This window comes from Mustelus asterias, chromosome 23, assembly GCF_964213995.1.
Source record: "Mustelus asterias chromosome 23, sMusAst1.hap1.1, whole genome shotgun sequence".
NCBI classification, from domain to species: domain Eukaryota; kingdom Metazoa; phylum Chordata; class Chondrichthyes; order Carcharhiniformes; family Triakidae; genus Mustelus; species Mustelus asterias.
In genome coordinates, this window is record NC_135823.1 from 72,442,844 (window position 1) to 72,466,298 (window position 23,455).

A 23,455-nucleotide genomic window follows, 5' to 3' on the forward strand; every position below is an offset into this window, starting at 1 on the left:
GGGCCTTCTCGTGACCCCTTCTGGCTCTCTTAATTTCCTTCTTTAGTCTCTTCCTACAAGCCGTATACTCATCTAGATCCCTATCTTCGCCAAGCTCTCTGAGCCTTTTGTACGCTTTCCTTTTCTTCTCGACTAGGTCCCGCACAGCTTTCGTGCACCACGGTTCCTTTAACCGACCAACACCTCCCTGTCTGCTCGGAACGTTGTCCTGTAGAACTCTAGACATGACGTGGAGATGCCGGCGTTGGACTGGGGTAAACACAGTAAGAAGATCGCTATCCCCAAGATGCTCTCCCACTGAGAGATCTGACACGTGTCCAGGTTCAATGGTCAGTATCAGATCAAGTACAGCCTCTCCTCTTGTAGGCTTGTCCACATGCTGGTGTTGTGAGACTTCTTACCGAACTTTAGACAGACATTCCTTGAAAAACTTCCACCTCTCTTCAGTACATTTCCCCGAGAATACCTCCTTCCAATTTACTCCCCTAATTTGCTGTCTAATGTCTTCATATTTCCCCTTACTCCATATAAACACTTTTCTAGCTTGCCTGATCCTCTCTTTTCCCAATGCAAGCCTAAAGGAGATAGAGTTATGATCGCTATCCCCAAGATGCTCTCCCACTGAGAGATCTGACACCTGTCCAGGTTCATTGGTCAGTATCAGATCAAGTACAGCCTCTCCTCTTGTAGGCTTGTCCACATGCTGTGTCAGGAAACCCTCCTGAACACACCTAACAAACTCTTCCCCATCCAATCCCCTTACCCTAGGGATATTCCAATCTATGTTTGGGAAATTAAAGTCTCCCATCACAACACCTCTGCTATTACCGCATCTCTCCAGGATCTGTTTCCCTATCTGCTCCTCCACCTCCCTGTTACTATTGGGCGGCCTATAGAAAACTCCCAGCAAAGTGACCGGCCCCTTCCCACTCTGAACTTCCACCCACAGAGACTCGGTGGACAATCCCTCCACAGCATACACCTTCTCTCCAGCTGTGACACTATCCCTGATCAGCAGTGCCACTCCACCCCCTCTCTTGCCTCCCTCCCTGTCCTTCCTGAAACATCTGAATCCCGGCACCTGGAGTATCCAGTCCTGTCCCTGAGACATCCAAGTCTCCGTAATGGCCACCACATCACACTTCCAGGAATCGATCCACGCTCTGAGCTCATCCCCTTTATTCACTATACTCCTGGCATTAAAGTAGACACATCTCAATCCTTTGGTCTGAGCTCTCCCCTTCTCTATTCCCTGTCCATCCGCTCTCTTGCACCGCCTATAACCCTTCTCTGTTTGCGAGCTACCTTCCTCACTCTCAGTCACCTCATTTTGATTCCCCCCCCCCCCCCCCCCCAACCTATCTAGTTTAAACTCTCCCCAGTAGCCTTAGCCAACCTTCCCGCCAGGATATTGGTCCCCCTGGGATTCATGTGCCACCCATTTTTTGTGTGCAGGTCACACCTGCCCCTGAAGAGGTCCCAATGGTCCAGGAACCTGAATCCCTGCCCCCTGCACCAGTCCCTCAGCCACACATTCATCCTCCACCTCACTCCATTCCTGCCCTCACCTTCCCGTGGCACAGGCAGCAATCCTGAGATTACTACCTTTGCTTTCCTCCTTCTCAGCTGTCTCCCTAATGTTACCGGCACTGATTTGCTGGCGATATTAACTTTGCACCCGTAACGGGCACAAAGTCCATTTTAATATTCACAACATGATGAGTGAGGCCCGGACTCTAACGTCAGGCTCACTTGTACTTACCCCCTCACTGGTCAACGCCCTCCCCAGAGGATCACGTACAGTCTCCAACAACAGGGAGCTGATGTGAAGGCCTCACCAGTGGGACCAGAGGTCATAGAGACCCCCGGGATGATCGGAAGCAGGGCTGGACAGTGCCCCTTGGGCAGTGCCAGCCTGGCAGTGCCTACCTTAACCCTCTCTAGAAGCATAGTTTTATCTGAAACCAAAAGCCCCCTGATGCAAAAGCCTTTGTCTAACATGAATTCAACTATACGGGCGGCACGGTGGCACAGTGGTTAACACGGCTGCCTCACAATGCCAGGGACCCGGGTTCGATTCCCAGCTTGGGTCACTGTCTGTGTGGAGTGTGCACATTCTCTCCGTGTCTGCGTGGGTTTCCTCCGGGTGCTCTGGTTTCCTCCCACAGACCAAACATGTGCAGGTTAGATAGATTGGCCATGCTAAATTGCCCCTTAGGTGTCCAGAGATGTGTAGGATAGATGGATTAGCCATGGCAAATGCACAGGTTTACGGGGATAGGGTGGAGGAGAGGTCTGGGTGGGATGATCTTTCAGAGAGTGCAGACTTGATGGGCTGAATGGCCTCCTTCTGAACTGCAGGGATTCTATAATATGTTTACCCTTACACAGAACACTAAATTAAATCCACTTAAAACTTCTTTCTGATATTTAACAAACATAAATCCCATAAAAAACTACCTCTGTGTTCCTGACAGTGACAACATGCCTATTGTAGGCGTGAGTTCAGGATAGTGATGGGAGAGGCTCCAATTTCTTTCTATCACTAGATGTTCATAGAACATAGAACATAGAACATTACAGCGCAGAACAGGCCCTTCGGCCCACGATGTTGCACCGACCAGTTAAAAAAAAACTGTGACCCTCCAACCTAAACCAATTTCTTTTCGTCCATGAACCTATCTACGGATCTCTTAAACGCCCCCAAACTAGGCGCATTTACTACTGATGCTGGCAGGGCATTCCAATCCCTCACCACCCTCTGGGTAAAGAACCTACCCCTGACAGGAGTCTCTCCCACTCTTACGCCTGCCACTGGTGTGTGTGGAAGGGTTTACAGGCTGCTATTCACCCAGTTTGTCTGTCATTATGTTGTGATCACACCTTCCCGTGGTCATCAGCTGCTGGGTGGGATCTTAGACCCAGAGTTCAGAGGCAGGGAATGTTACCCAGTGTGCCACAGGGTTTCCCCACGCAAGCGAGATGTGAAACCTATCAGACTTCGAAAATAATATTCAAACCAGGAACCGTGTCACAATGCAAGTCAAGTACTTAAATAACACACCACCCGTGTGGCATGCATTCGAAACAGACACTGAGGGAGAGATCAACATTCTCCTGTCACTGGCTGCTGCCTCTCAAAGGTCAGGCGCTGGTGTTCTGGGTACATCACGGGTGAAGTCGAGAGCAAAGAGTTATTCAGATGAGCTGAGCTCAGGTTAAGGGGAAAGATCAGCTTGCTTCTACACAGCTGCTGAGTATGTCAATGGTATTCGGGACAGTGATGGTCACACTGTAAGCTTCATATATTCAATATTCCAACCTGTAATGAATCTTTAGTTGTTTTTTGGAAAGTTAGTGAGAAAGGGAGAAATTTATAGCAATGGGATAACGTGCATTTGAGTGCATGGCGCGATGCAGCCTGGACCGTGAGTTCCATCCTAACCTGCCAGATGTCCAAACAGCCGCCGCACTGCTGTAGGCAGTAAGAGTGGTTCAGATCTGTACACACAACAGGGCAAGGAGCATCACTGAGTCATCCAGTCTGTCTGCCTTTGTTTCTGAACAGGTAGTTTCAGAACAGCTTTGACACAGCAGCTTCAACAAAGCTCTGCTGCCAAAACACTTGTCAAACTTCTTTACCATTGTGGCAAGGACAGCAAACTCGTTCAGTCGGAGAAACACACAGAGATTTCACCTGAAAAAGAGAGTTCTCAGTATTATTAATGCAAACTGACACTCACATGTCTGTGGCATCGCTAAGGAAAGATGTCTGATGGTAGTTTCGGAGAAAGAGTCGCTGAGTGTTTGAGTTTGGGGGAATGAAAGTTACCTTGACCAATGAAATGAATTTTGGGAAGGGTTTAAAAGGTGCTGAATAAGGGCAGAGAGGGAGGGATCTTGTGAGACGGGACTGCAGAGAGCGGCTAAAATAACACAAAGCTGGAGTGGAGACCCAGTAATCTCACCGGGCATTAGAACTTCAGACAATCTTGGTCACAGATGATGATGAGAGAAGTCTGTTTATATCACATTGCCGGCAATTCGGGAAAAGTCTACATTCACCCAGAAAAGCAAACTGACTTCACAATTAATGTCATCACAAAACTGAACCAATAGCATCGCGACGTGGAGTCATCAACATCAGGCTGTGTGTTTGCAGTCAATCACAACGGAATAAGGAGGATGATATCCTATATCTGCATAAACCTCTCCTTCAGTAATGAGCACCACGGAATGCATCCTGATCCACACAGATCTGGAAGCTATGAGTTGAAGTTCTTATTGAAAGCTATTAGCTAATTCACTGGAGGCGCAGGGAGATGGAGGGGTCACTATGATTGACATCTCTGAACTAAGAACAGGGAAAATCAGCCATGTTTCTCCCTCAGTGATTCCTTCCAGTGGTTCCTGTATGTTTGAATGTCAGGGCGGGGGTCTGGATAATGGAGCAGTCTCACCCTGGAGACCCACACATGAAGAATAGTCACTGGATTAGCGCCTGGCTTTTATCCAAGTGCATCCAAGCCTGAAACAACAAACTCCAAATAAAAGGATGAAAGAGGGTTGATGTACAGTCAGGAGTGAGGTTCAGTCAAATTTAAAAGCAAAACTAGGTCAGTCATAGAGGTTTACAGCATGGAAACAGGCCCTTCGGCCCAACTTGTCCATGCCGTCCTTTTTTTAAACCCCTAAGCTGGTCCCAATTGCCCACATTTGGCCCATATCCCTCTATACCCATCTTACCCATGAAACTGTCTAAACACTTTTTAAAAGACAAAATTGTACCCGCCTCTACTACTACCTCTGGCAGCTTGTTCCAGACACTCACCACCCTCTGTGTGAAAAAATTGCCCCTCTGGACACTTTTGTATCTCTCCCCTCTCACCTTAAACCTGTGCCCTCTAGTTTTAGACTCCCCTACAGTCCAGCAGGCAGAGAAGACATGGGAGGATAAGGCACATGGCAGGATTGGAAAGCGAAATTACATCTATTTTAATGCGAGGAGCCTGTCAGGCAGAGTGTTAATCAGCACCGGGGAATGTGATATTGCTGCAATCACAGAGACATGGTTAAAAGGGCAGCACTGGCAACTCAACACTCCAGGGTACAGAAGTTTCAGGCATCATCGGAGGGGGTGGTGTGGGGGGGGGGGGGGGGGGTGGGGAACTATAATAGAGGAGGGGGCATTGCATTATTGATACAAGTGACCATTACTACAGGAATGAGGGAAGATGTCTGAGAAAGCTTTTCAAATGAGGCCGTATGGGTGGAGATTAGAAATAAAAAAGGGGCAATCACTTTGCTGGGAGGCCTCCCAACAGCCAGGGGGAGATAGCGGAGCAGATATGTAGACAAATCACAGAAAGGTATGAGAGGAACAGGTTTATAGAAGTAGAGATTTCACCTTCACCAGTATTAACTGGGATTCTCTTAGTGTGCGGAGTAAGTGGTTTAGAGGGGATTTGAGGAAAGGTTCTTTTCACCCAGAGGGTGGTGGGACTATGGAACGCACTGCCTGGGAGGGCGGTGGAGCCAGGTAATCTCGCTAAGAAGCATCTGGATGAGCATTTAAATCGCTAAGGAACAAAAGGCTATGGGCCAAGAGCTGGTAAATGGGATGAGTATAGATTGGTAGTTGATGGTTCACATAGACATGATGGGCTGAAGGGCCTATTTCTGTGCTGTGTGACGCTAGGATTCTCGATGACTCTATCTTTGTATGTGTACTTGCTTTCCATTCTCAGTGAGTCCAGAGTAGAAATGTCCCCCCCCCCCCCCCCCCCCCCCCCCCCCCCCCCCCGTTGTACCTGTACAACTTTGAAAGTTTACTAGTTCTTACCACAATTATGCTGTCATTTTCTTTGTGTATAAAATAATGTTGTAAATGGATGAATGCCGTCGACACGCTATTCCTGACCAGTGGTTGTCTCTCAATCAACATCTCGGAAACACATTGACTGGGATCTTACGGTGCGATTGACTTTGTCTCCCTTGTGGGGGCGGGGGGGGGGGGCGGGGGGCGGGGGGGGCGGGGCGGGGGGGGGCGGGGGGGCGGGGGGCGGGGGCGGGGGGGGGCGGGGGGGCGGGGGGGGGGGCGGGGGGGCGGGGGGGGGGCGGGGGGGGGGGCGGGGGGGGGGGCGGGGGGGGCGGGGGGGCGGGCGGGGGGGCGGCGGGGGGGGGGCGGGGGGGGGGCGGGGGGGGGCGGGGGGGGGCGGGGGGGCGGGGGGGGGCGGGGGGGGGGGGCGGGGGGGGGGGGGCGGGGGGGCGGGGGGGGCGGGGGGGGGGCGGGGGGGGGGCGGGGGGGGGCGGGGGGGGGCGGGGGGGGGCGGGGGGCGGGGGGTTGGGGGGGGGGACATTTCCACTCTGGACTCACTGAGAATGGAAAGCAAGTACACACCATGCTTCCTGCGTGGTGTCTGTTCCAGTGGTCGAGGCAGCTCGCTATTGGCCACTGGCAGGATCTTCTGGTCCCACCGATAAATATGGCAATTTGAATAGCTCACCCATCCCATCACCGGGGAACCCACCGCGGTGGGGGTGGGGGCGGGGGGGGGGGGGGGCAGCTTTGGCAAAACCGGAAGATCCCATAGGTTTTTAAGTGAGGATTAGGGCCAATTGGGGCTGATTAACAGGCCACCACCAGTAAGCCCAGTCCAATTAAGGGCAGCAGGCACTGGGAGGACAATCTCACCTGCAGAGGTGGCTGCTGCTAATGTAGGGGGAAGACTACACGGACTCATCAAGATTAAATTCCCTCTGAACACTTTCAACGAACAGCATCTAAAAACAGCGGCATATCCAACTGTCACCAAGTCATCGCCTGCTTCTCTAACCTAAAACAGCGGCATATCCAACTGTCACCAAGTCATCGCCTGCTTCTCTAACCTTAGATTCACATCCACAACTATCGCTACCTACTGTTCTGGGGGCTGGGGGGAGTCGGGGTGCGGGGCGGGGGGTCACTAAGGCAGGTCTCACTGCCCTCGGGCCTGCCAGTTTAGCGGAGAATTAACCTCATCATCCAGCCCCCAGCTAGACTGTTTAGAGGCGGCAGGTGTGTTTGGGAGAAGATCCAACATGCTTATTCCTCCCCATGCTGCTGTCTTAACTCACCTCTGCGGGCTCCGGAGGATTCCGCTCCATGTCGCTGTCATGAAGTTTGGAATTGCTTTGTTGAATTATCCTGCCACCTTCCAAAGCTTGTGATTAAAACTGTGCCGTTTACCTCTTCCTCCTATCAAAATATATCACTTCACACTTTTCCCTGTTGAATTTCAGCTGTCATTATCTCCCTCCCTGGCACTCTCTCTGTCCTCTTCAACTCTATCACTCACAGTTTACCACACTGTGCCATCTGCATATTTCACAGTTGCCCCTTGTGTTGCCAGGTCCATGTCATTAATGCATAACAAGAGCAGCAGTGAGTTGGAAACCCTGGTGAATGAGTGGATACCTCCCCCCAGCCTGAAACACCCACTCACCACAACTCTGCCTTTTCCAGCACTTGTACAGCTTCGTATCGATGCTGCTACTGCTCCTTATATCCTATTGAACTTCAATTTTGCTAAGGGGCAGCACGGTGGCACAGTGGTTAGCACTGCTGCCTCACAGTGCCAGGGACCCGGGGCAGCACGGTGGCACAGTGGTTAGCACTGCTGCCTCACAGTGCCAGGGACCCGGGGCAGCACGGTGGCACAGTGGTTAGCACTGCTGCCTCACAGAGCCAGGGACCTGGGGCAGCACGGTGGCACAGTGGTTAGCACTGCTGCCTCACAGTGCCAGGGACCCGGCTTTGATTCCCAGCTTGGGTCACTATCTGCTCGGACTCTGAACGTTCTCCCCGTGTTTGCATGGGTTTCCTCCGGGTGCTCCGGTTTCCTCCCACACTCCAAAGATGTATTGGCTGGGTGGATTGTCCATGCTAAATTGACCCTCAGTGTCAGGGGGATTAGCAGGGTAAAAACATGGGGTTATGGGGATAGGGCCTGGGTGGGATTGTGATCGGTGCAGACTCAATGGGCCAAATGGCCTCCTTCTGCACTGTAGGATTCTCTAATTCTATGACCAAACCTGACAATGTGGTACTTTATGAAAGCCTTTTGAAAGCCCACATACACACTGGGGGGAGTTTCCCCGTCCCATTCGCCACAGGAATCATAGCGGGCAGGACACAAACCCACAAAGGTCCGTTAAGCTCAGGCGGGATTTTCCGATTTTGGGGCAAGGATGGCTGGAAAATCCCACCCACTGACAGTGTGGCCTCACCTACCCTCTGTTAGATCATCAAAAAACTCAATCAAGCAGCTCATCACAACTGGCCAGTAACAATTGGTCCTGACTCTTATCACTGAAAGTCTCCATTATTCTAAAAACCTCTAAACACCAACATTAAACTGACTGGTCTGTAATGGTCAGCATTTTCTTTCTCCCTTTTTTTAGGGGGAGGTGATGGTGGAATTTGAATTCAATAAAAAATATCTGGAATTAAGAATCTACTGATGACCATGAAACCATTGTCGATTGTCGGAAAAAAACATCTGGTTCACTAATGTCCTTTAGGGAAGGAAATCTGCCATCCTTACCCTGTCTGGCCTACCTGTGACTCCAGAGCCACAGCAACGTGGTTGGCTCTCAACTGCCCTCAGGCAACTAGGAATGGACAATAAATGCTGGCCCAGCCAGTGAGGCCCATGTCCCATGAATGAATGAATAACATTTGCAATCCTCCTGTCCTCTGCTATTAGCCCTGTATCTGAGGAGGATTGAAAGATGTTGACTTTTGCAATTACACTCCTCAGCAGCCTTGGATCCATTCCATTTGATGTTCTACACTTTATGTTCTACCAGCCATTCTAGTACCTTCTTAAGAAGAACATAAGAAATAGGAGCAGGAGTAGGCCATCTGGCCCTTCGAGCCTGCCCCGCCATTCAACAAGATCATGGCTGATCTGAAGCGAATCAGTTCCACTTACCCGCCTGCTCCCCATAATCCCTAATTCCCTTATCGATCAGAAATCTATCTACCCGTGATTTAAACATATTCAACGAGGAAGCCTCCACCACTTCAATGGGCAGAGAATTCCAGAGATTCACTACCCTCTGAGAGAAGAAGTTCCCCCTCAACTCTGTTCTGAACCGGCCCCCCCTTATTTTGAGGCTGTGCCCTCTAGTTCTGGTTTCCCTTCTAAGTGGAAAGAATCTCTCCACCTCTACCCTATCCAGCCCCTTCATTATCTTATATGTCTCTATAAGATGTCTCTTCTTCGTATCATTTCTATCTTTTCCAATAGCCCGGTAACCCCTTCATTTCCCATCAGTGTTTCTTGATAACTGCCAGGTTGCTGCTCACTCATCCAGAGTGTTCAATGCTCATAATAACAAGAGATTGGATCATCTCTCGAGGTGAGTACCTATCAACCCACTCCATCAGACTGTACAAAACTGGGATGAATATTCAAAGCCATTGCATTGTTTAACATCGTTCCAGATATTGCCAAGTCATCACCTGCTCCTGTCTCCTTAGATTCACCCTGACAACTATCCCAACAGGACTTCATCTTCCAGGTTTAACCTCCTATTCCCTTCGCTCCTCCCAATCTGGCAGTGGACATTAAATTGTGAAAATGACTGAGTCACCAAGGGAACAGCTGGTTCTAAAGCTTCGGTGAGCATAAATAAATACTACTATATTGTAGCTCTCCGTCACATGGGTGGTATTGGTTTGGATTTGGAAAGGTTATAAATGCTTCAAAGGTCTAACAGTTCATCCTGAGCACAGGACATGGATCTACAGACTGTGGAATCTCATCAAAAAAAGCAAAGTTGTCCATTGGAAGGATGCTTCCTCTACTGTTGTGGTTCTTGATGACAGAATTCTGCATCAGTCTCCGTCTCCTCCCATTGCCCCTTTCCTGCGGGCTTGTAGTTCCATCCATATCAATCCCATCGCTGCTGCATGTTGATTCTGGTCTGAATGCAGAAACTGTCCAGCACACAATAAATGGCAACGTTTCTGTAAACTTCAGCTGAACTTTAGAGTAACGTGCCTCCTGAGTATGAAATCATTATTCCAGAGTCCCTATGGACGTGGGTGTCTGGTTCCATAAGTGCTCTGTTAGTGTGTTACAGTTCTTAACTGGAGTCATTAGCAATGGCAGCAAAGAGCAGCTCTTGTTTCCCGAGGAGTCATCCATTCATTCTCCGGGAATCTGTAAAAGACGCTGGAACCGTGGGCTGCTGCATCAGGAGTTGCAGGACAGCTGCTTCCTGGATAACAAAGTGACATTTCTGCAGTGTGAAATCATCCGGACATTTGATACCCCGTTCATATCCATGTAGGTACTGGGGACAGCATGGTCACATTTCGAACATCCTGAACATTTTGGAAATCATTAATCGCTCTGTGTGGCTCCCATTTAGTTTTCCTTTTCCATCAAGGAAAGGGATTTTTGATTGACAAGGCGGTCGCGAGTAGGAAAATGGAATTCAGGCCACAATCAGGTCAGCTTTCATCTCATTGACTGGAGGAGCAGACTCGATGGGCCGAGTGGCCTACTACTGCTCCCATTTCATAGAATCATAGAATCTCTACAATGCAGAAAGAGGCCATTCGGCCCATCGAGTCTGCACCAACCACACTCTCACACAGGGCCTATACCCGTAATCCCATGTATTTACCCTGCTATTCCCCTCAGCATAGCCAATGCACCTAAACCTGCACATCTTTGGACTGTGGGAGGAAACCGGAGAACCCGGAGGAAACCCATGCAGACACCGGGAGAACGTGCAAACTCTGCACAGACAGTGACCCGAGGCCGGAATCGAACCCGGGTCCCTGGCGCTGTGCAGCAGCTGTGCTAACCACTGTGCCGCCGTGTCGCCCCAATTCTTTTGATTTTATGATAAAGAGAAAAGAACGATTTGCAATTATTGAACACTTTTCCCAGCCTCATGACATTGGGAAGCATTACATCAATGAAGAGTTGTCATTGTTGTAACATAAGAAACATTCAATTTACAAACATCAACCTCAGCAACATCAGAATGACCAAATAATTTGCTGTTTCAGTGATGTAGAGATAACATTGGCCAGGACACCAGGGCAAATTTCATCACTCTTCATCAGAATGGTGCCATGAAATCTTTCCTGTTCCCCCTGGTTTTGATTTGATTTATTATTGTTGTATGTGTTAGTACACAGTGAAAAATATTGTTTCTTGCCCGCTTTCCAGACAAAGCATACCGTTCACAGAGAAGGAAAGGAGAGAGTGCATTTAAAAGCCTGACGGCGGCAGGGAAGAATCTGTTCTTGTGTCAGTTGGTGCGTGACCTCAGACTTTTGTATCTTTCCCGACAGAAGAAGGTGGAAGAGGGAATGTCTGGGGTGCGTGGGGCCCTTAATTATGCTGGCTGCTTTGCCGAGGCAGCGGGAACTGTAGACAGAATCAATGGGTGGGAGGCTGGTTTGCGTGATGGACTGGGCTTCGTTCATGACTCTTTGTAGTTTTTTTTGCAGTCTTGGGCAGAGCAGGTGCCATACCAAGCTGGTAAAGATGGCATCAGTCATTTCCTTTACACAGATATGAACTACAGACCGACCTTATCTGGAAGATATCTCCAAAAAGGATCTTGTGAAAAGAATGAATGTGTTATGATGGTCACAGCTTCGGAAAGAAGCACCTAGTCTTTGTGGTTGTTGTGATGTGAGACTGAGACTCAGTCACTGTACATACAGTGCGCTAAAGTCCAGTCTCTCTGACACTTCCAGTTGGTACGAGTGTGATTTAGAAAGATGGGTACTGGAGTGTGCAGGAGTGAACACACTGTAGGAGCTGTGCTTGCAGCTGGAGCTGTTGACCTCTCCAGACGGATCATTGTTATCCAATTCCCGACAGCTCCACGGAAAACTCACATCCTTCCAACCTCACAGCTCAAACCTGCAGTGCAGCAATAATTGGCAATCAAAGTGCAACTGTGCAAAGACAGCATCAGACAGAAATATAAAAGGAAATGGAAATATGCAAGATGCTCAGTATAAAAATGCAGCAAAACCAGGACAAATACAGACTGCAGCTGCAACAAAGAGTGGGACATTGACTCTGTCTACATTTCCCGCTGCCTCGGAAAAGCAGTCAGCATAATTAAGGACCCCGCGTACCCCACCCCAAGGCAGGCCAGGCCCATGTTATAGAAGCAAAGGACATGACTGGGAACTTGCTGTAAAAGCTAATTTAAATAATTATGTAGTCATGCATCATTATGCCGCTTGAATCAATGCAGCAAATCAGCTAGTGAAGTTTCACAAACTCAGGCTTACACCTAACTCTCCACTGGTCTCTGTATGAACAGTAAATAGTCTCACAACACCAGCTCGTGCACCAAATAAACCTGTTGGACTTTGACCTGGTGTTATGAGACTACTTACTGTGCCCACTCCAGTTCAACACCGGCATCTCCACATCAGGTCTCTGTACGGACATCAAAACTCACAAAATCAGCCCAAAAATCTCATCTGTGAATATAAATGCTAACTGCAAATCACATCAGTTTCAGTCTTAAAGGAAATGATTCAATATGGGCTTCTTGCTGCTTTTAATTACCATGTTTCCAATCACCTCACGAGATTACTCTGGCTCACCTGTTGTTGATGTACAAATATTCTCAAGGATCTATTATTCTCTCATCAATCGCTCCCCGATATCTCTTATTCAATCTGGATGAATCTTAGATAGAATTAATCTCTATATACAGTCACTTCAGGACATCTGTTATTTCCTATATAATCACATTGAGGTGTCTAATATTCCTTATACATCCTGCACACGACACATCAACCAGAAAGAACTAAATTCACCCCCTTCACAAAGCAGTGTAGTTCTCACTGAAATGTGAAAGACACATCATTATTTGTAATAACTCCTTATTTCAACATTCGCTCTTATATTTCAGCCATCACCTAAATATCTGCCTATTTGGGTGGTACGGTGGTTAGCATTGTTGCCTCACAGCGCCAGGGACCTGGGTTCAATTCCTGGCTTGGGTCACTGTCTGTGTGGAGTTTGCGGGTTCTCCCCGTGTCTGCGTGGGTTTCCTCCGGGTGCTCCTGTTTCCTCCCACAGTCCAAAGATGTGCAGGTTAGGTGGATTGGCCATGCTAAATTTGCCACTTAGTGTCAGGGGGACTAGCAAGGTAATTACATGGGGTTACAGGATAGGGCCTGGATAGGATTATGGTCGGTGCAGACTCAATGGGCCAAATGGCCTCATTCTGCACTGTAGGGATTCTATGATTCCATCTGGAATAATATGGCAGCGATTAATCCTTGGCCAATCAACAAACTTTACCCTCCTGTTAAAAAGAGTTTGAGAACAGGTTTGATAAGATTAGGATTGCCTTGGGTCTGGCGGGTTTAGGGGATGATCTCATTGTAATGCTCTGGATGATGAAAGGATTTACTGGAATAGATGAAGAGGAACAATTTCCTCTGATGAAGAATCTGAAACAAGGGGTCAGCACTTTTGTTTACCTTGGTGCGAAACCAGTCTGGGGTAATGTCAATAGCATTACTGACATTATAACCCTAACACAATGGAGAGTGGAAATCTGGAACGTTCACCCTCACCCTCACCACCCCCCGCCCCCGCCCAACAGCTGGGGGTCAATTGAAGATGAAGAGTAAGGGAATCTCATTGGGCAAAATAATTAAACTGTGGATGGAGACACGATGCAAACCAGCCATGCCTGATCTGATTGAGTGGCAGAGCAGCCTTGTGGAGCTCATTGGCCCATTCCTGTTCCTGTCTCTCGATGTCGAATGACGTGTAAATGGAAATACATTGAACACATCTGAGACTTACTTGAAATGCGTCTTGTGAAGCTGTAACTAGAGCGCGATGTGTCTGAGGAACTCTTTCTGTCGGGAGAGATTCCTTGGGGAGTTGAGGGAGGATCGCTGTTTGCATTCTCAGCATCTGCTTCCTGGTCAGCGCTACGGTCATTTATTCTGTTTAATTCAAGAAAAACATTTTTTATCTGGAATATCTTTATGAAAGGTTCTATACACAATTCCTTGGCCAATAATGTGCTGCCAAGCTTATCTTACCTTTACAGTTGTATTTGGTAATGTCAGACAGTTTTCCTAAACTCACTCCGATCCAATGGAATATTTTGCTTTGATATCAGCAAAGAGTTCAAACAGGTGTTGTAATTTATAGCTTTACATTGCGGCCTCTGAATTGGACCCCTTTACCATCTGTCACACACACAGAGAAATATAGATCCCTAAGCAACATAATTAGGGCAGAATTAGTAAAATGCTTTTCTCTGTAACTAAAGCTGCACTTACATTATAACTATAGTGTGAGTGTAAAGACTTTTCCTAGTACTGATGCTGTAACTCCCTTTCGTTTTAAGCATGCATCTATTTCGAGTTTATCTGAGACTTAAAGAAAACAGTACAACTGGCTGAATCCCTAGAAGTGACCTCACAATACCTCGAATCCTACTCACCTGACCACGTGGGCGCATCCTGGACACCGCAGCCGTCGCTACCGGGAGGACCACAGCCCTACGCCGCCCCATGCCTCACCAGTGACCTGACCACTGCAGCAACCTCTGGAGGCCCGAAATGCTACTTCTGCGGCCTGGGTAAGCACCCCCGACAACGCTGCCCGGCGAGGGAGTTGTTCTGCTCCGCGTGTGGGAAGAAGGGGCACTACGCCAAGGCCTGCCGTAAGTCTGCTCCCAAATCCACGAGCGCCGCATGTGACCCGTGGGGGCCACCATCTTGGATGACCCCGGCCGCGTGCGACCCACGGGGGCCACCATCTTGGATGACCCCGGCCGCGTGCGACCCACGGGGGCTGCCAACTTGGACGACCCCGGCCGCGTGCGACCCGCAGGGGCCGCCATCTTGGCCGACAATGGCCACGAGTGACCAGCAGGGGCCGCCATCTCCTACCTTATCAGGCCCCTACAGCTATCTGCAGGACTCAACAGTGGCATCGGTGACCCTGGACCAGACGAAGCCTCATCGTCTCGCCGAGTCCATGATGGACATTGAGGGAAACGGGCACTGGGAGCATTGTTTGTTTGACAGTGGGAGTACGGAGAGCTTGTTTCACCCCGATACGGTGCGCCGATATGCCTTTTCCATGCGGCCCATCCAGCAGACTATCTCCATGGCGTCGCAATCCCGTTCTGTAAATGTCCTCGGCTGCTGCATGGTGACCCTGAAGGTGCGGGGCACGGTATATGATAACTTCAGGCTCCTTGTGCTGCCACACCTCTGCACTTCCGTACTCCTGGGGCTTGACTTCATGACCCATCTGAAGAGTGTCACTATACAGTATAATGGCCCTTTTCCCCCGCTCTCCATCTGCAATCAGCAGCGTCTAAATTGCCCACCGCGCACCACCTGCAGTCTCTCAACTCTTAAGATCGCCCCTCCCTCCTTGTTTGCGAATCTCACTCCCGACTGCAAGCCCATCGCCACCAAGAGCAGGCGGTATAGTGCTGGAGACAGGGCCTTTATCAGGTCCGAAGTCCAGCGGCTCCTCAGGGAAGGGATCATCGAGGCCAGTACCAGCCCCTGGAGAGCCCAAGTAGTAGTTGTTAAAACTGGGGAGAAACATCGCATGGTCATTGACTACAGTCAGACCATTAACCGATACACGCAGCTGGATGCGTACCCCCTTCCCCGCATATCTGACATGGTTAATCAGATTGCACAATATCGGGTATTCTCCACCATTGACTTGAAGTCGGCGTACCACCAGCTCCCTATCCGCCCGGAGGACTGCCAATACACGGCGTTCGAGGCGGATGGTCGCCTCGACCACTTCCTTAGGATCCCCTTCTGCGTCAACAATGGGGTCTCGGTCTTCCAGCGCGAAATGGACCAAATGGTAGACCAGAACGGGCTGCCGGCTACCTTCCCGTACCTGGATAACGTCACCATCTGCGGCCATGACCAGCAGGACCACGATGCCAACCTCCACAGATTCCTGCACACGGCTAGTCTCCTTAACCTGACCTACAATAAGGAGAAGTGCGTGTTCAGTACACACCGCCTCGCCATCCTCGGGTACGTAGTGGAGAATGGGGTCCTCGGCCCCGATCCCGACCGTATGCGTCCCCTCCTGGAACTTCCCCTCCCCACTAGCCTCAAAGCACTGAAAAGATGCCTGGGTTTCTTCTCGTATTACGCCCAGTAGGTCCCCAACTATGCGGATAAAGCCCGTCCGCTCATAAAATCCACCCTTTTTCCTTTGACAGCGGAGGCCCGCCTGGCCTTCGACCGCATCAAAGCTGACATCGCAAAGGCCACGATGCACGCTATAGATGAATCCATCCCGTTCCAGGTGGAGAGCGATGCGTCTGATTTCGCCCTAGCCGCCACCCTTAACCAGGCGGGCAGACCCATGGCCTTCTTCTCACGAACCCTCCAAGGCCCCGAAACTCCTCTGTCGAAAAAGAGGCCCAAGCCATAGTGGAAGCTGTACGGCACTGGTGCCATTATTTAGCTGGTAAACGGTTCACCTTACTCATGGACCAACGATCCGTTGCCTTCATGTTCAACAACACACAGCGGGGCAAGATCAAGAACGAGAAGATATTACGGTGGAGGATCGAACTCTCCACCTACAATTACAATATCTTGTATCGGCCCAGGAAGCTCAATGAGCCACCTGACGCCCTGTCCCGGGGAACATGCGCCAGTGCGTAGGTGGATCGGTTACAGACTCTCCACAACGACCTCTGCCACCCGGGGGTCACCAGGTTTTTCCACTTCATTAGAGCCCGAAACCTGCCCGACTCAGTTGAGGATGTCAGGTCCATAACTCGGAACTGTCAGGTCTGCGCGGAATGCAAGCCACACTTCTACCGACCAGACAGGGCACATCTCATAAAAGCCACCCGCCCCTTTGAATGCCTCAGCATCGACTTCAAAAGGTCCCCTCCCCTCATCTGATCGCAACATATACTTCCTCAATGTCATTGACGAGTACTCACGTTTCCCCTTTGCAATTCCCTGCCCAGATATGTCCTCGGCCAGTTATTAGGGCCCTGCACGGCCTCTTCACTCTGTTTGGTTTCCCCAGCTATATCCATAGCGACCGGGGATCCTCCTTCATGGGTGATGAACTGCAACGGTACCTGCTCTCCAAAGGCATAGCCTCGAGTAGGACCACCAGTTACAACCCCCGGGGTAACGGGCAGGTGGAGAGAGAGAACGCCACTGTCTGGAAGACCGTTTTACTAGCACTACGGGCTAAAGGCCTTCCAGTCACCCACTGGCAAGAGGTCCTACCGGAGGCACTACACTCCATTAGGTCCCTCCTGTGCACGGCAACCAATGCCACCCCCCACGAACGGATGTTCGTGTTCCCCAGGAAGTCTTCCTCAGGGACTTCACTACCATCGTGGCTGGCATACCCGGGCCCTATCCTGCTTCGGAAGCATGCCAGGACCCGTAAGTCTGACCCCCTCGTCGAGAGGGTAGAACTCCTCCACGCCAACCCCCAGTATGCCTACGTGCAGTACCTCGACGGGCGTGAGGACACAGTATCTATCCGTGACCTAGCGCCCGCAGGTGACTCAGGGACCTCTATAGCCCCCAACCCCTCACCCCCAATCCCCGACTTTGTCCCTACCATGTCAGAATCACTACGCACTCCTCTCGCCCCCGTGTACAGCTCGCCTGAGCCCCAGGAGTCGTTACCACGCACCCAATGGGCGGATGAAAACACGGATGACAGCTACTTTCCGGCACTCGAAACGACACCTGGAACCACGTCGGAACCGGCACTACGGCGATAGCAGCGGAAGAGCAAGCCTCCGGATAGACTAAATCTGTAAATATTGTAAATATTGTTCACTCTGCCTCACCCCCGACGGACTCTTTTTTTAAACAGGGGGTGAATGTGGTAAACCACTGTTATATGTTGTCTGTAGTGGTTAACCACCGTAGTTAGTATTTCTCAGTACCTGTATATGTGGCACATCCCTGTCAGTTCCGCCCAAGTCTCCTCCCCCTGGTCCGGGTATAAAGGCGGTGGCTCGTCCCCCTTGCTCTCAGTTCAGACCAGATCACCGACAGGGATGGCTCCAAGTTCTTGCTAATAAAAGCCTGTTTGTCTTGCTCTCCACTAGTCTCGGCTCGATTGATAGTGCATCAAACAATGTGAGTGGAGAGAGCATTAAGACAGGTTAAAGAGATGTGTATTGTCTCCAGACAGGACAGCTAGTGACACTGCAGGTCCAGGTAAGTTGTGGGGGTTACAGATAATGTGACATGAACCCAATATCCCGGTTGAGGCCGTCCTCGTGTGTGCGGAACTTGGCTATCAGTTTCTGCTCAGCGACTCTGCGCCGTCGTGTGTCGCGAAGGCCGCCTTGGAGAACGCTTACCCGGAGATCAGAGGCCGAATGCCCACGACCGCTGAAGTGCTCCCCCACAGGAAGAGAACAGTCTTGCCTGGTGATTGTCGAGCGGTGTTCATTCATCCGTTGTCGTAGTGTCTGCTCGACAATCACCAATCAACATGTTAAACATGTTTAGCTTGAATTGGCAAGAGTTTGGGAAAACCAGCCATTGTATTCCCCAGTGAACACTGGTTATAAAAACACCTCCAGTGGGATCTATACTAGAGGTGTAGACTGAGTCACAAAGTGCATCCCAGTATATTAAATACCTGCATCACATGGCAATGTCGCACCTCAAATCACATTCTATTCCAGCATTAAATTATACTGCACTGGAGTGAATGTGATCTCAGCTCATTTCACCAAATCCATTTCAACTGGTTTCTGTTTCTGAGCTTTCTTAATCACCATCTCCTCTGCTGATTAGTTTCACAAAATATTAGAATAAATAAGAAGAATTTCCTTCCAAATTGTACGACTTAGCTGGACCTGTAATCCAATGGTCAGCATGCTCTCAGCATTGCATTTCATTGAAGTATAAAACAGAGTAAATATAGAATTCAATTACATTTCCAGAACTAATTATTTATATGTAAAGACACTCTGTTCTATATTTTTACATCCGCTGTCAAACACATGTGGTTAACAGATGTGGTAGCAGTTCCAGTGGATACTGAATTATTTTAAAACATCTGTATTTAAAAATCAAGAACTGTATTAATGACTGATGTATAATAATGCATACACACAAAGCTTAAGCAGTCAGACACATTATACACTAATACACAGATGCGTGCACACACATGCCACCCACAGCGACACACATACACAGCGACATGCACGCACAGCGACACGCACGCACATGCACAGTGGCACGCACGCACACACACACAGCAACATGCACGCACAGCGACACACGCACAGCGACACACACATGCATGCACAGCAACATGCATGCACAGCAACACACACACACAGCAACACACACACACAGCAACACACCCACGCACTCACAGCAATACACATGCACGGCAACACACACGCACAAACAGCAACACATACGCACAGCAACACACACACGCACGCACAGCAAGACACACACACGCACGCACAGCGACACACGCACGCACAGCGACACGCACGCACAGCGACACGCACGCACAGCGACACGCACGCACAGCGGCACGCACGCACAGCGGCACGCACGCACAGCGGCACGCACGCACAGCGGCACTCACGCACAGCGGCACTCACGCACAGCGGCACTCACGCACAGCGGCACACACGCACAGCGGCACTCACGCACAACACTTTCTGTTTTCATGTTAACAATCACTGATCCTAAATCTGAAATATTTTCCAGCTGTGACTCCCAACACACACCTCCCCACATTCCAGCTGCAGACTGCTGAACATGTTTCCCTTTCCATTATCTAATCACCATTGGCATTCATCCAGCTGCGGGGAGGTTTCCCTGAATCTCCTCCTTCATTAATTCTTCGCCCACTCCCAAACCCCTCCTCTCAGCCTGAATCTGGCTCATGGCCTGAATGGGCGGTCAAGGCAGAAACCTCACTGCATTTAACAAGTACTTGGGCAAGGACTTGAGGTGGGTTAGTGTGGACTTGATGGGCCGAAAGGCCTCTTCTGCACTGTATGATTCTATGAGTAGCATACAGGGCTACGGGCCAAGAGCTGGGCTGGCTCTTTAGTGGCCTCGTTCTGTGCTGCAAATGTTCTGTTTTTATAACCAGCTCTGCTCCCCCCTCACTGAATACCATGACATTTTAAATTAAAAGATAAACAAGACTTTTTCTTGCATTAGTTCAGAATCTGTTGCATCAATTTTTATATCAACTCTGCTCTTTAACCTACTCCAACCTCGGTTATTTTCAGCTCAATTTTCAAGTTCGTTTCTGTATTTAGCGTTGAACTAAATCTTTAGCAATGTTTCTCCCGCTGTTTCTGCTGGGGTTCTGCTTATTTTTATATAAAATCTGTTAGTGGGAAATGGTGAGACTGTGGCAAGTATCAGCCAGCCATCTTCCCTTCGCTATTGGACCTTTCTGCTGCTGTCCCCACTCCCAGCAGCAGTGCAGCTCTGACAGCCTGCCTTCTGACTGACTAATGAGACAAATGGGAAACTGGATCACTGACAACACCCTAAACACACACACGGCACATTGCAGAATCCCCGCTCTGAATGGCAGCCAGGAGATAAGTTGCAATGCTGAGGACTTGTTGCATCCCCCAGCCTGAGAGAGAGAATCACATCGAAAATGAGACTTACAGCCACGGCGGAGTTTGTGCGGGGAACGGTCCCAGAATTTCCACCTCGTCCTCACTGTTCTGGCAGCAGCCACAATCATAACACTTCTGACAGCAGTTCCGACAGGTCCATCTGCACAGGAACAAGTCTGATATTCTAGACAGAAAGCCCTGTGTCTCGGGAAGAAGAGGGTTGGAGTTAGCAGTGAGTGTGTACACCGCCTCTCACAGTATTCTGCTCTGGGTTACCAGCCCAGGCAGCTGCTCACAGCCTCTGATTCCTGGCCTTTTCTTCCATTCTTGTTGCTACCACGAGAAATAACAGCAAAAATACACATAATCGTGTTTACCTCCTGCTTTATCTAAAGTAATAATAAAGAAAGTTGACGCATCTCAGAGCTGCTGCTGTTGTGAACAGTGAGAGTTATTATTTTTATTTCTCTGAAGGGTTTGAGAAGGGGATTCTCACCTGGTTTATTGGTTCCAGCTGTCCTTTTAGAGAGCGGGGGCGGGGAGAGGGGAATAGGGGGGAGAGGGGAATAGGGGAGGGGGAGAGGGAATAGGGGAGGGGGAGAGGGGAATAGGGGAGGGGGAGAGGGGAATGGGGGAGAGAGAGAGAGGGAGGGAGGGTAATGGGGGAGGGGAGAGGGGGTGAGGGGAATGGGGGAGGGGAGAGGGGGTGAGGGGAATGGGGGAGGGGAGAGGGGGTGAGGGGAGAGGGGGTGAGGGGGAGGGGAGAGGGGGTGAGGGGGAGGGGAGAGGGGGTGAGGGGGAGGGAGAGGGGGTGAGGGGGAGGGGAGAGGGGGTGAGGGGGAGGGGAGAGGGGGTGAGGGGAGAGGGGGTGAGGGGAGAGGGGGTGAGGGGAGAGGGGGTGAGGGGAGAGGGGGTGAGGGGAGAGGGGGTGAGGGGAGAGGGGGTGAGGGGAATGGGGGGAGGGGAGAGGGGGGAGGGGAGAGGGGGTGAGGGATGGGGAGGGGAGAGGGGGTGAGGGGAATGGGGGAGGGGGAGAGGGGGTGAGGGGAATGGGGGAGGGGAGAGGGGTGAGGGGAATGGGGAGGGGAGAGGGGGTGAGGGGAGAGGGGAGAGGGGTGAGGGGAGAGGGGAGATGGGGTGAGGGGAGAGGGGAGAGGGGTGAGGGAGAGAGGGGGGAGGAATGGAGAAAACAAGAGACCAGTTTAGTGCTTTAATCAGAAATACTTTCCCCCATCAGCCCCCCCCCCCCATCACACTGAGCCCCCCTCAATCACACATCCCCCCCCCCCCCCCCCCGCGAATCACACAGAGCAACCCCCCTCCCCCTAGGGAATCACAAAGAACAGCCCCCCCCCCCCCCAATTACAGAGAGCAGCCCCCGGGGGGGGGGGGGGGGGAGGTCTCTCAGGCTGAGGGTCTGCTCTCTCTCTCTCTCCTGGGGGTCTGTCTCTCTCGCTCTCTCTCCTCCCTGGGGGTTGGGGGAGACTCTCAGGCTGTGGGTCTGCTGTCTCTCTTTTTCTCTCCTGGGGATCTCTCTCTCACTTTCTCCTGCGGGTCTGTCTCTCTCTCCCTGTCCTGGGGGTCTGTCTCTCTCTCTCTCTCCTGGGGATCTGCTCTCTCTCTCTCTCTGTCCTGGGGGTCTCTCCTCTTTCTGCGGGTCTATCTCTCTCTCTCTCCCTCTCTTTCCTGGGGGTCTGTCTATCTCTCTCCCTCTCCTGGGGTCTGTCTCTCTCTCTCTCCGGCTGGGGGTCTGCTGTCTCTCTCTCTCCTCTCTCTCCTGGGGGTCTGTCTCTCTCTCTCTCTCAGGCTGGGGGTCTGCTGTCTCGCTCTCTCCCTCTCTCTCTCCTGGGGGTCTCTCTCTCTCTCTCTGTCCTGGGGGTCTGTCTCTCTCTCTCCCTCTCTCTCCTGGGGCCTGTCTCTCTCTCTCTCTCTCAGGCTGGGGTCTGTCTCTCTCTCTGTCCTGGGGTCTGTCTCTCTCTCTCTCTCTCTCTCTCAGGCTGGGGGTCTGCTGTCTCTCTCTCTCCCTCTCTCTCCTGGGGGTCTGTCTCTCTCTCTCTCTCAGGCTGGGGGTCTGCTGTCTCTCTCTCTCTCCCTCTCTCTCCTGGGGTCTCTCTCTCTCTCTGTCCTGGGGGGTCTGTCTCTCTCTCTCTCCCTCTCTCTCCTGGGGGCCTGTCTCTCTCTCTCTCTCTGTCCTGGGGGTCTGTCTCTCTCTGTCCTGGGGGTCTGTCTCTCTCTCTCTCTCTCTCTCAGGCTGGGGTCTCTCTCTCTCTCTGTCCTGGGGGTCTGTTCTCTCTCTCTCTCAGGCTGGGGGTCTGCTGTCTCTCTCTCTCTCTCTCCCTCTCTCTCCTGGGGGTTTCTCTCTCCCTCTCTCTGTCCTGGGGGTCTGTCTCTCTCTCTCTCTCTCTCTCCCTCTCTCTCTCTGGGGGTCTGTCTCTCCTCTCTCTCAGGCTGGGGGTCTGCTGTCTCTCTCTCTCTCTGTGTCCTGGGGGTCTGTCTCTCTCTCTCAGGCTGGGGGTCTGCTGTCTCTCTCTCTCTCTGTCTGTCCTGGGGGTCTGTCTCTCTCTCTCCTGGGGGTCTGTCTCTCTCTCTCTCTCAGGCTGGGGGTCTCTCTCTCTCTCTCTCTCTGTCCTGGGGGTCTGTCTCTCTCTCTCTCTCTCTCTCAGGCTGGGGGTCTGCTGTCTCTCTCTCTCTCCCTCTCTCTCCTGGGGGTTTCTCTCTCTCTCTCTCTCTGTCCTGGGGGTCTGTCTCTCTCTCTCCCTCTCCCTCTCTCTCTCCTGGGGGTCTG

The 23,455-nt window shown here is 51.0% G+C and overlaps 1 protein-coding gene across 1 annotated transcript in view; it reads right to left on the reverse strand.

Moving 5' to 3' along the window:
* Positions 1 to 23,455, reverse strand: part of syt17 (synaptotagmin XVII) — an 81,008-nt gene that overhangs the window by 56,725 nt on the left and 828 nt on the right. Inside the window, exons 2-4 of the mRNA XM_078240921.1 lie at positions 21,167 to 21,184; positions 20,720 to 20,868; positions 13,860 to 14,005 (exon numbers count right to left, since the gene is read on the reverse strand). Of these exons, the coding sequence (XP_078097047.1) occupies positions 13,860 to 14,005; positions 20,720 to 20,868; positions 21,167 to 21,184 (313 nt within the window). The remainder of the gene's footprint in view (positions 1 to 13,859; positions 14,006 to 20,719; positions 20,869 to 21,166; positions 21,185 to 23,455) is intronic.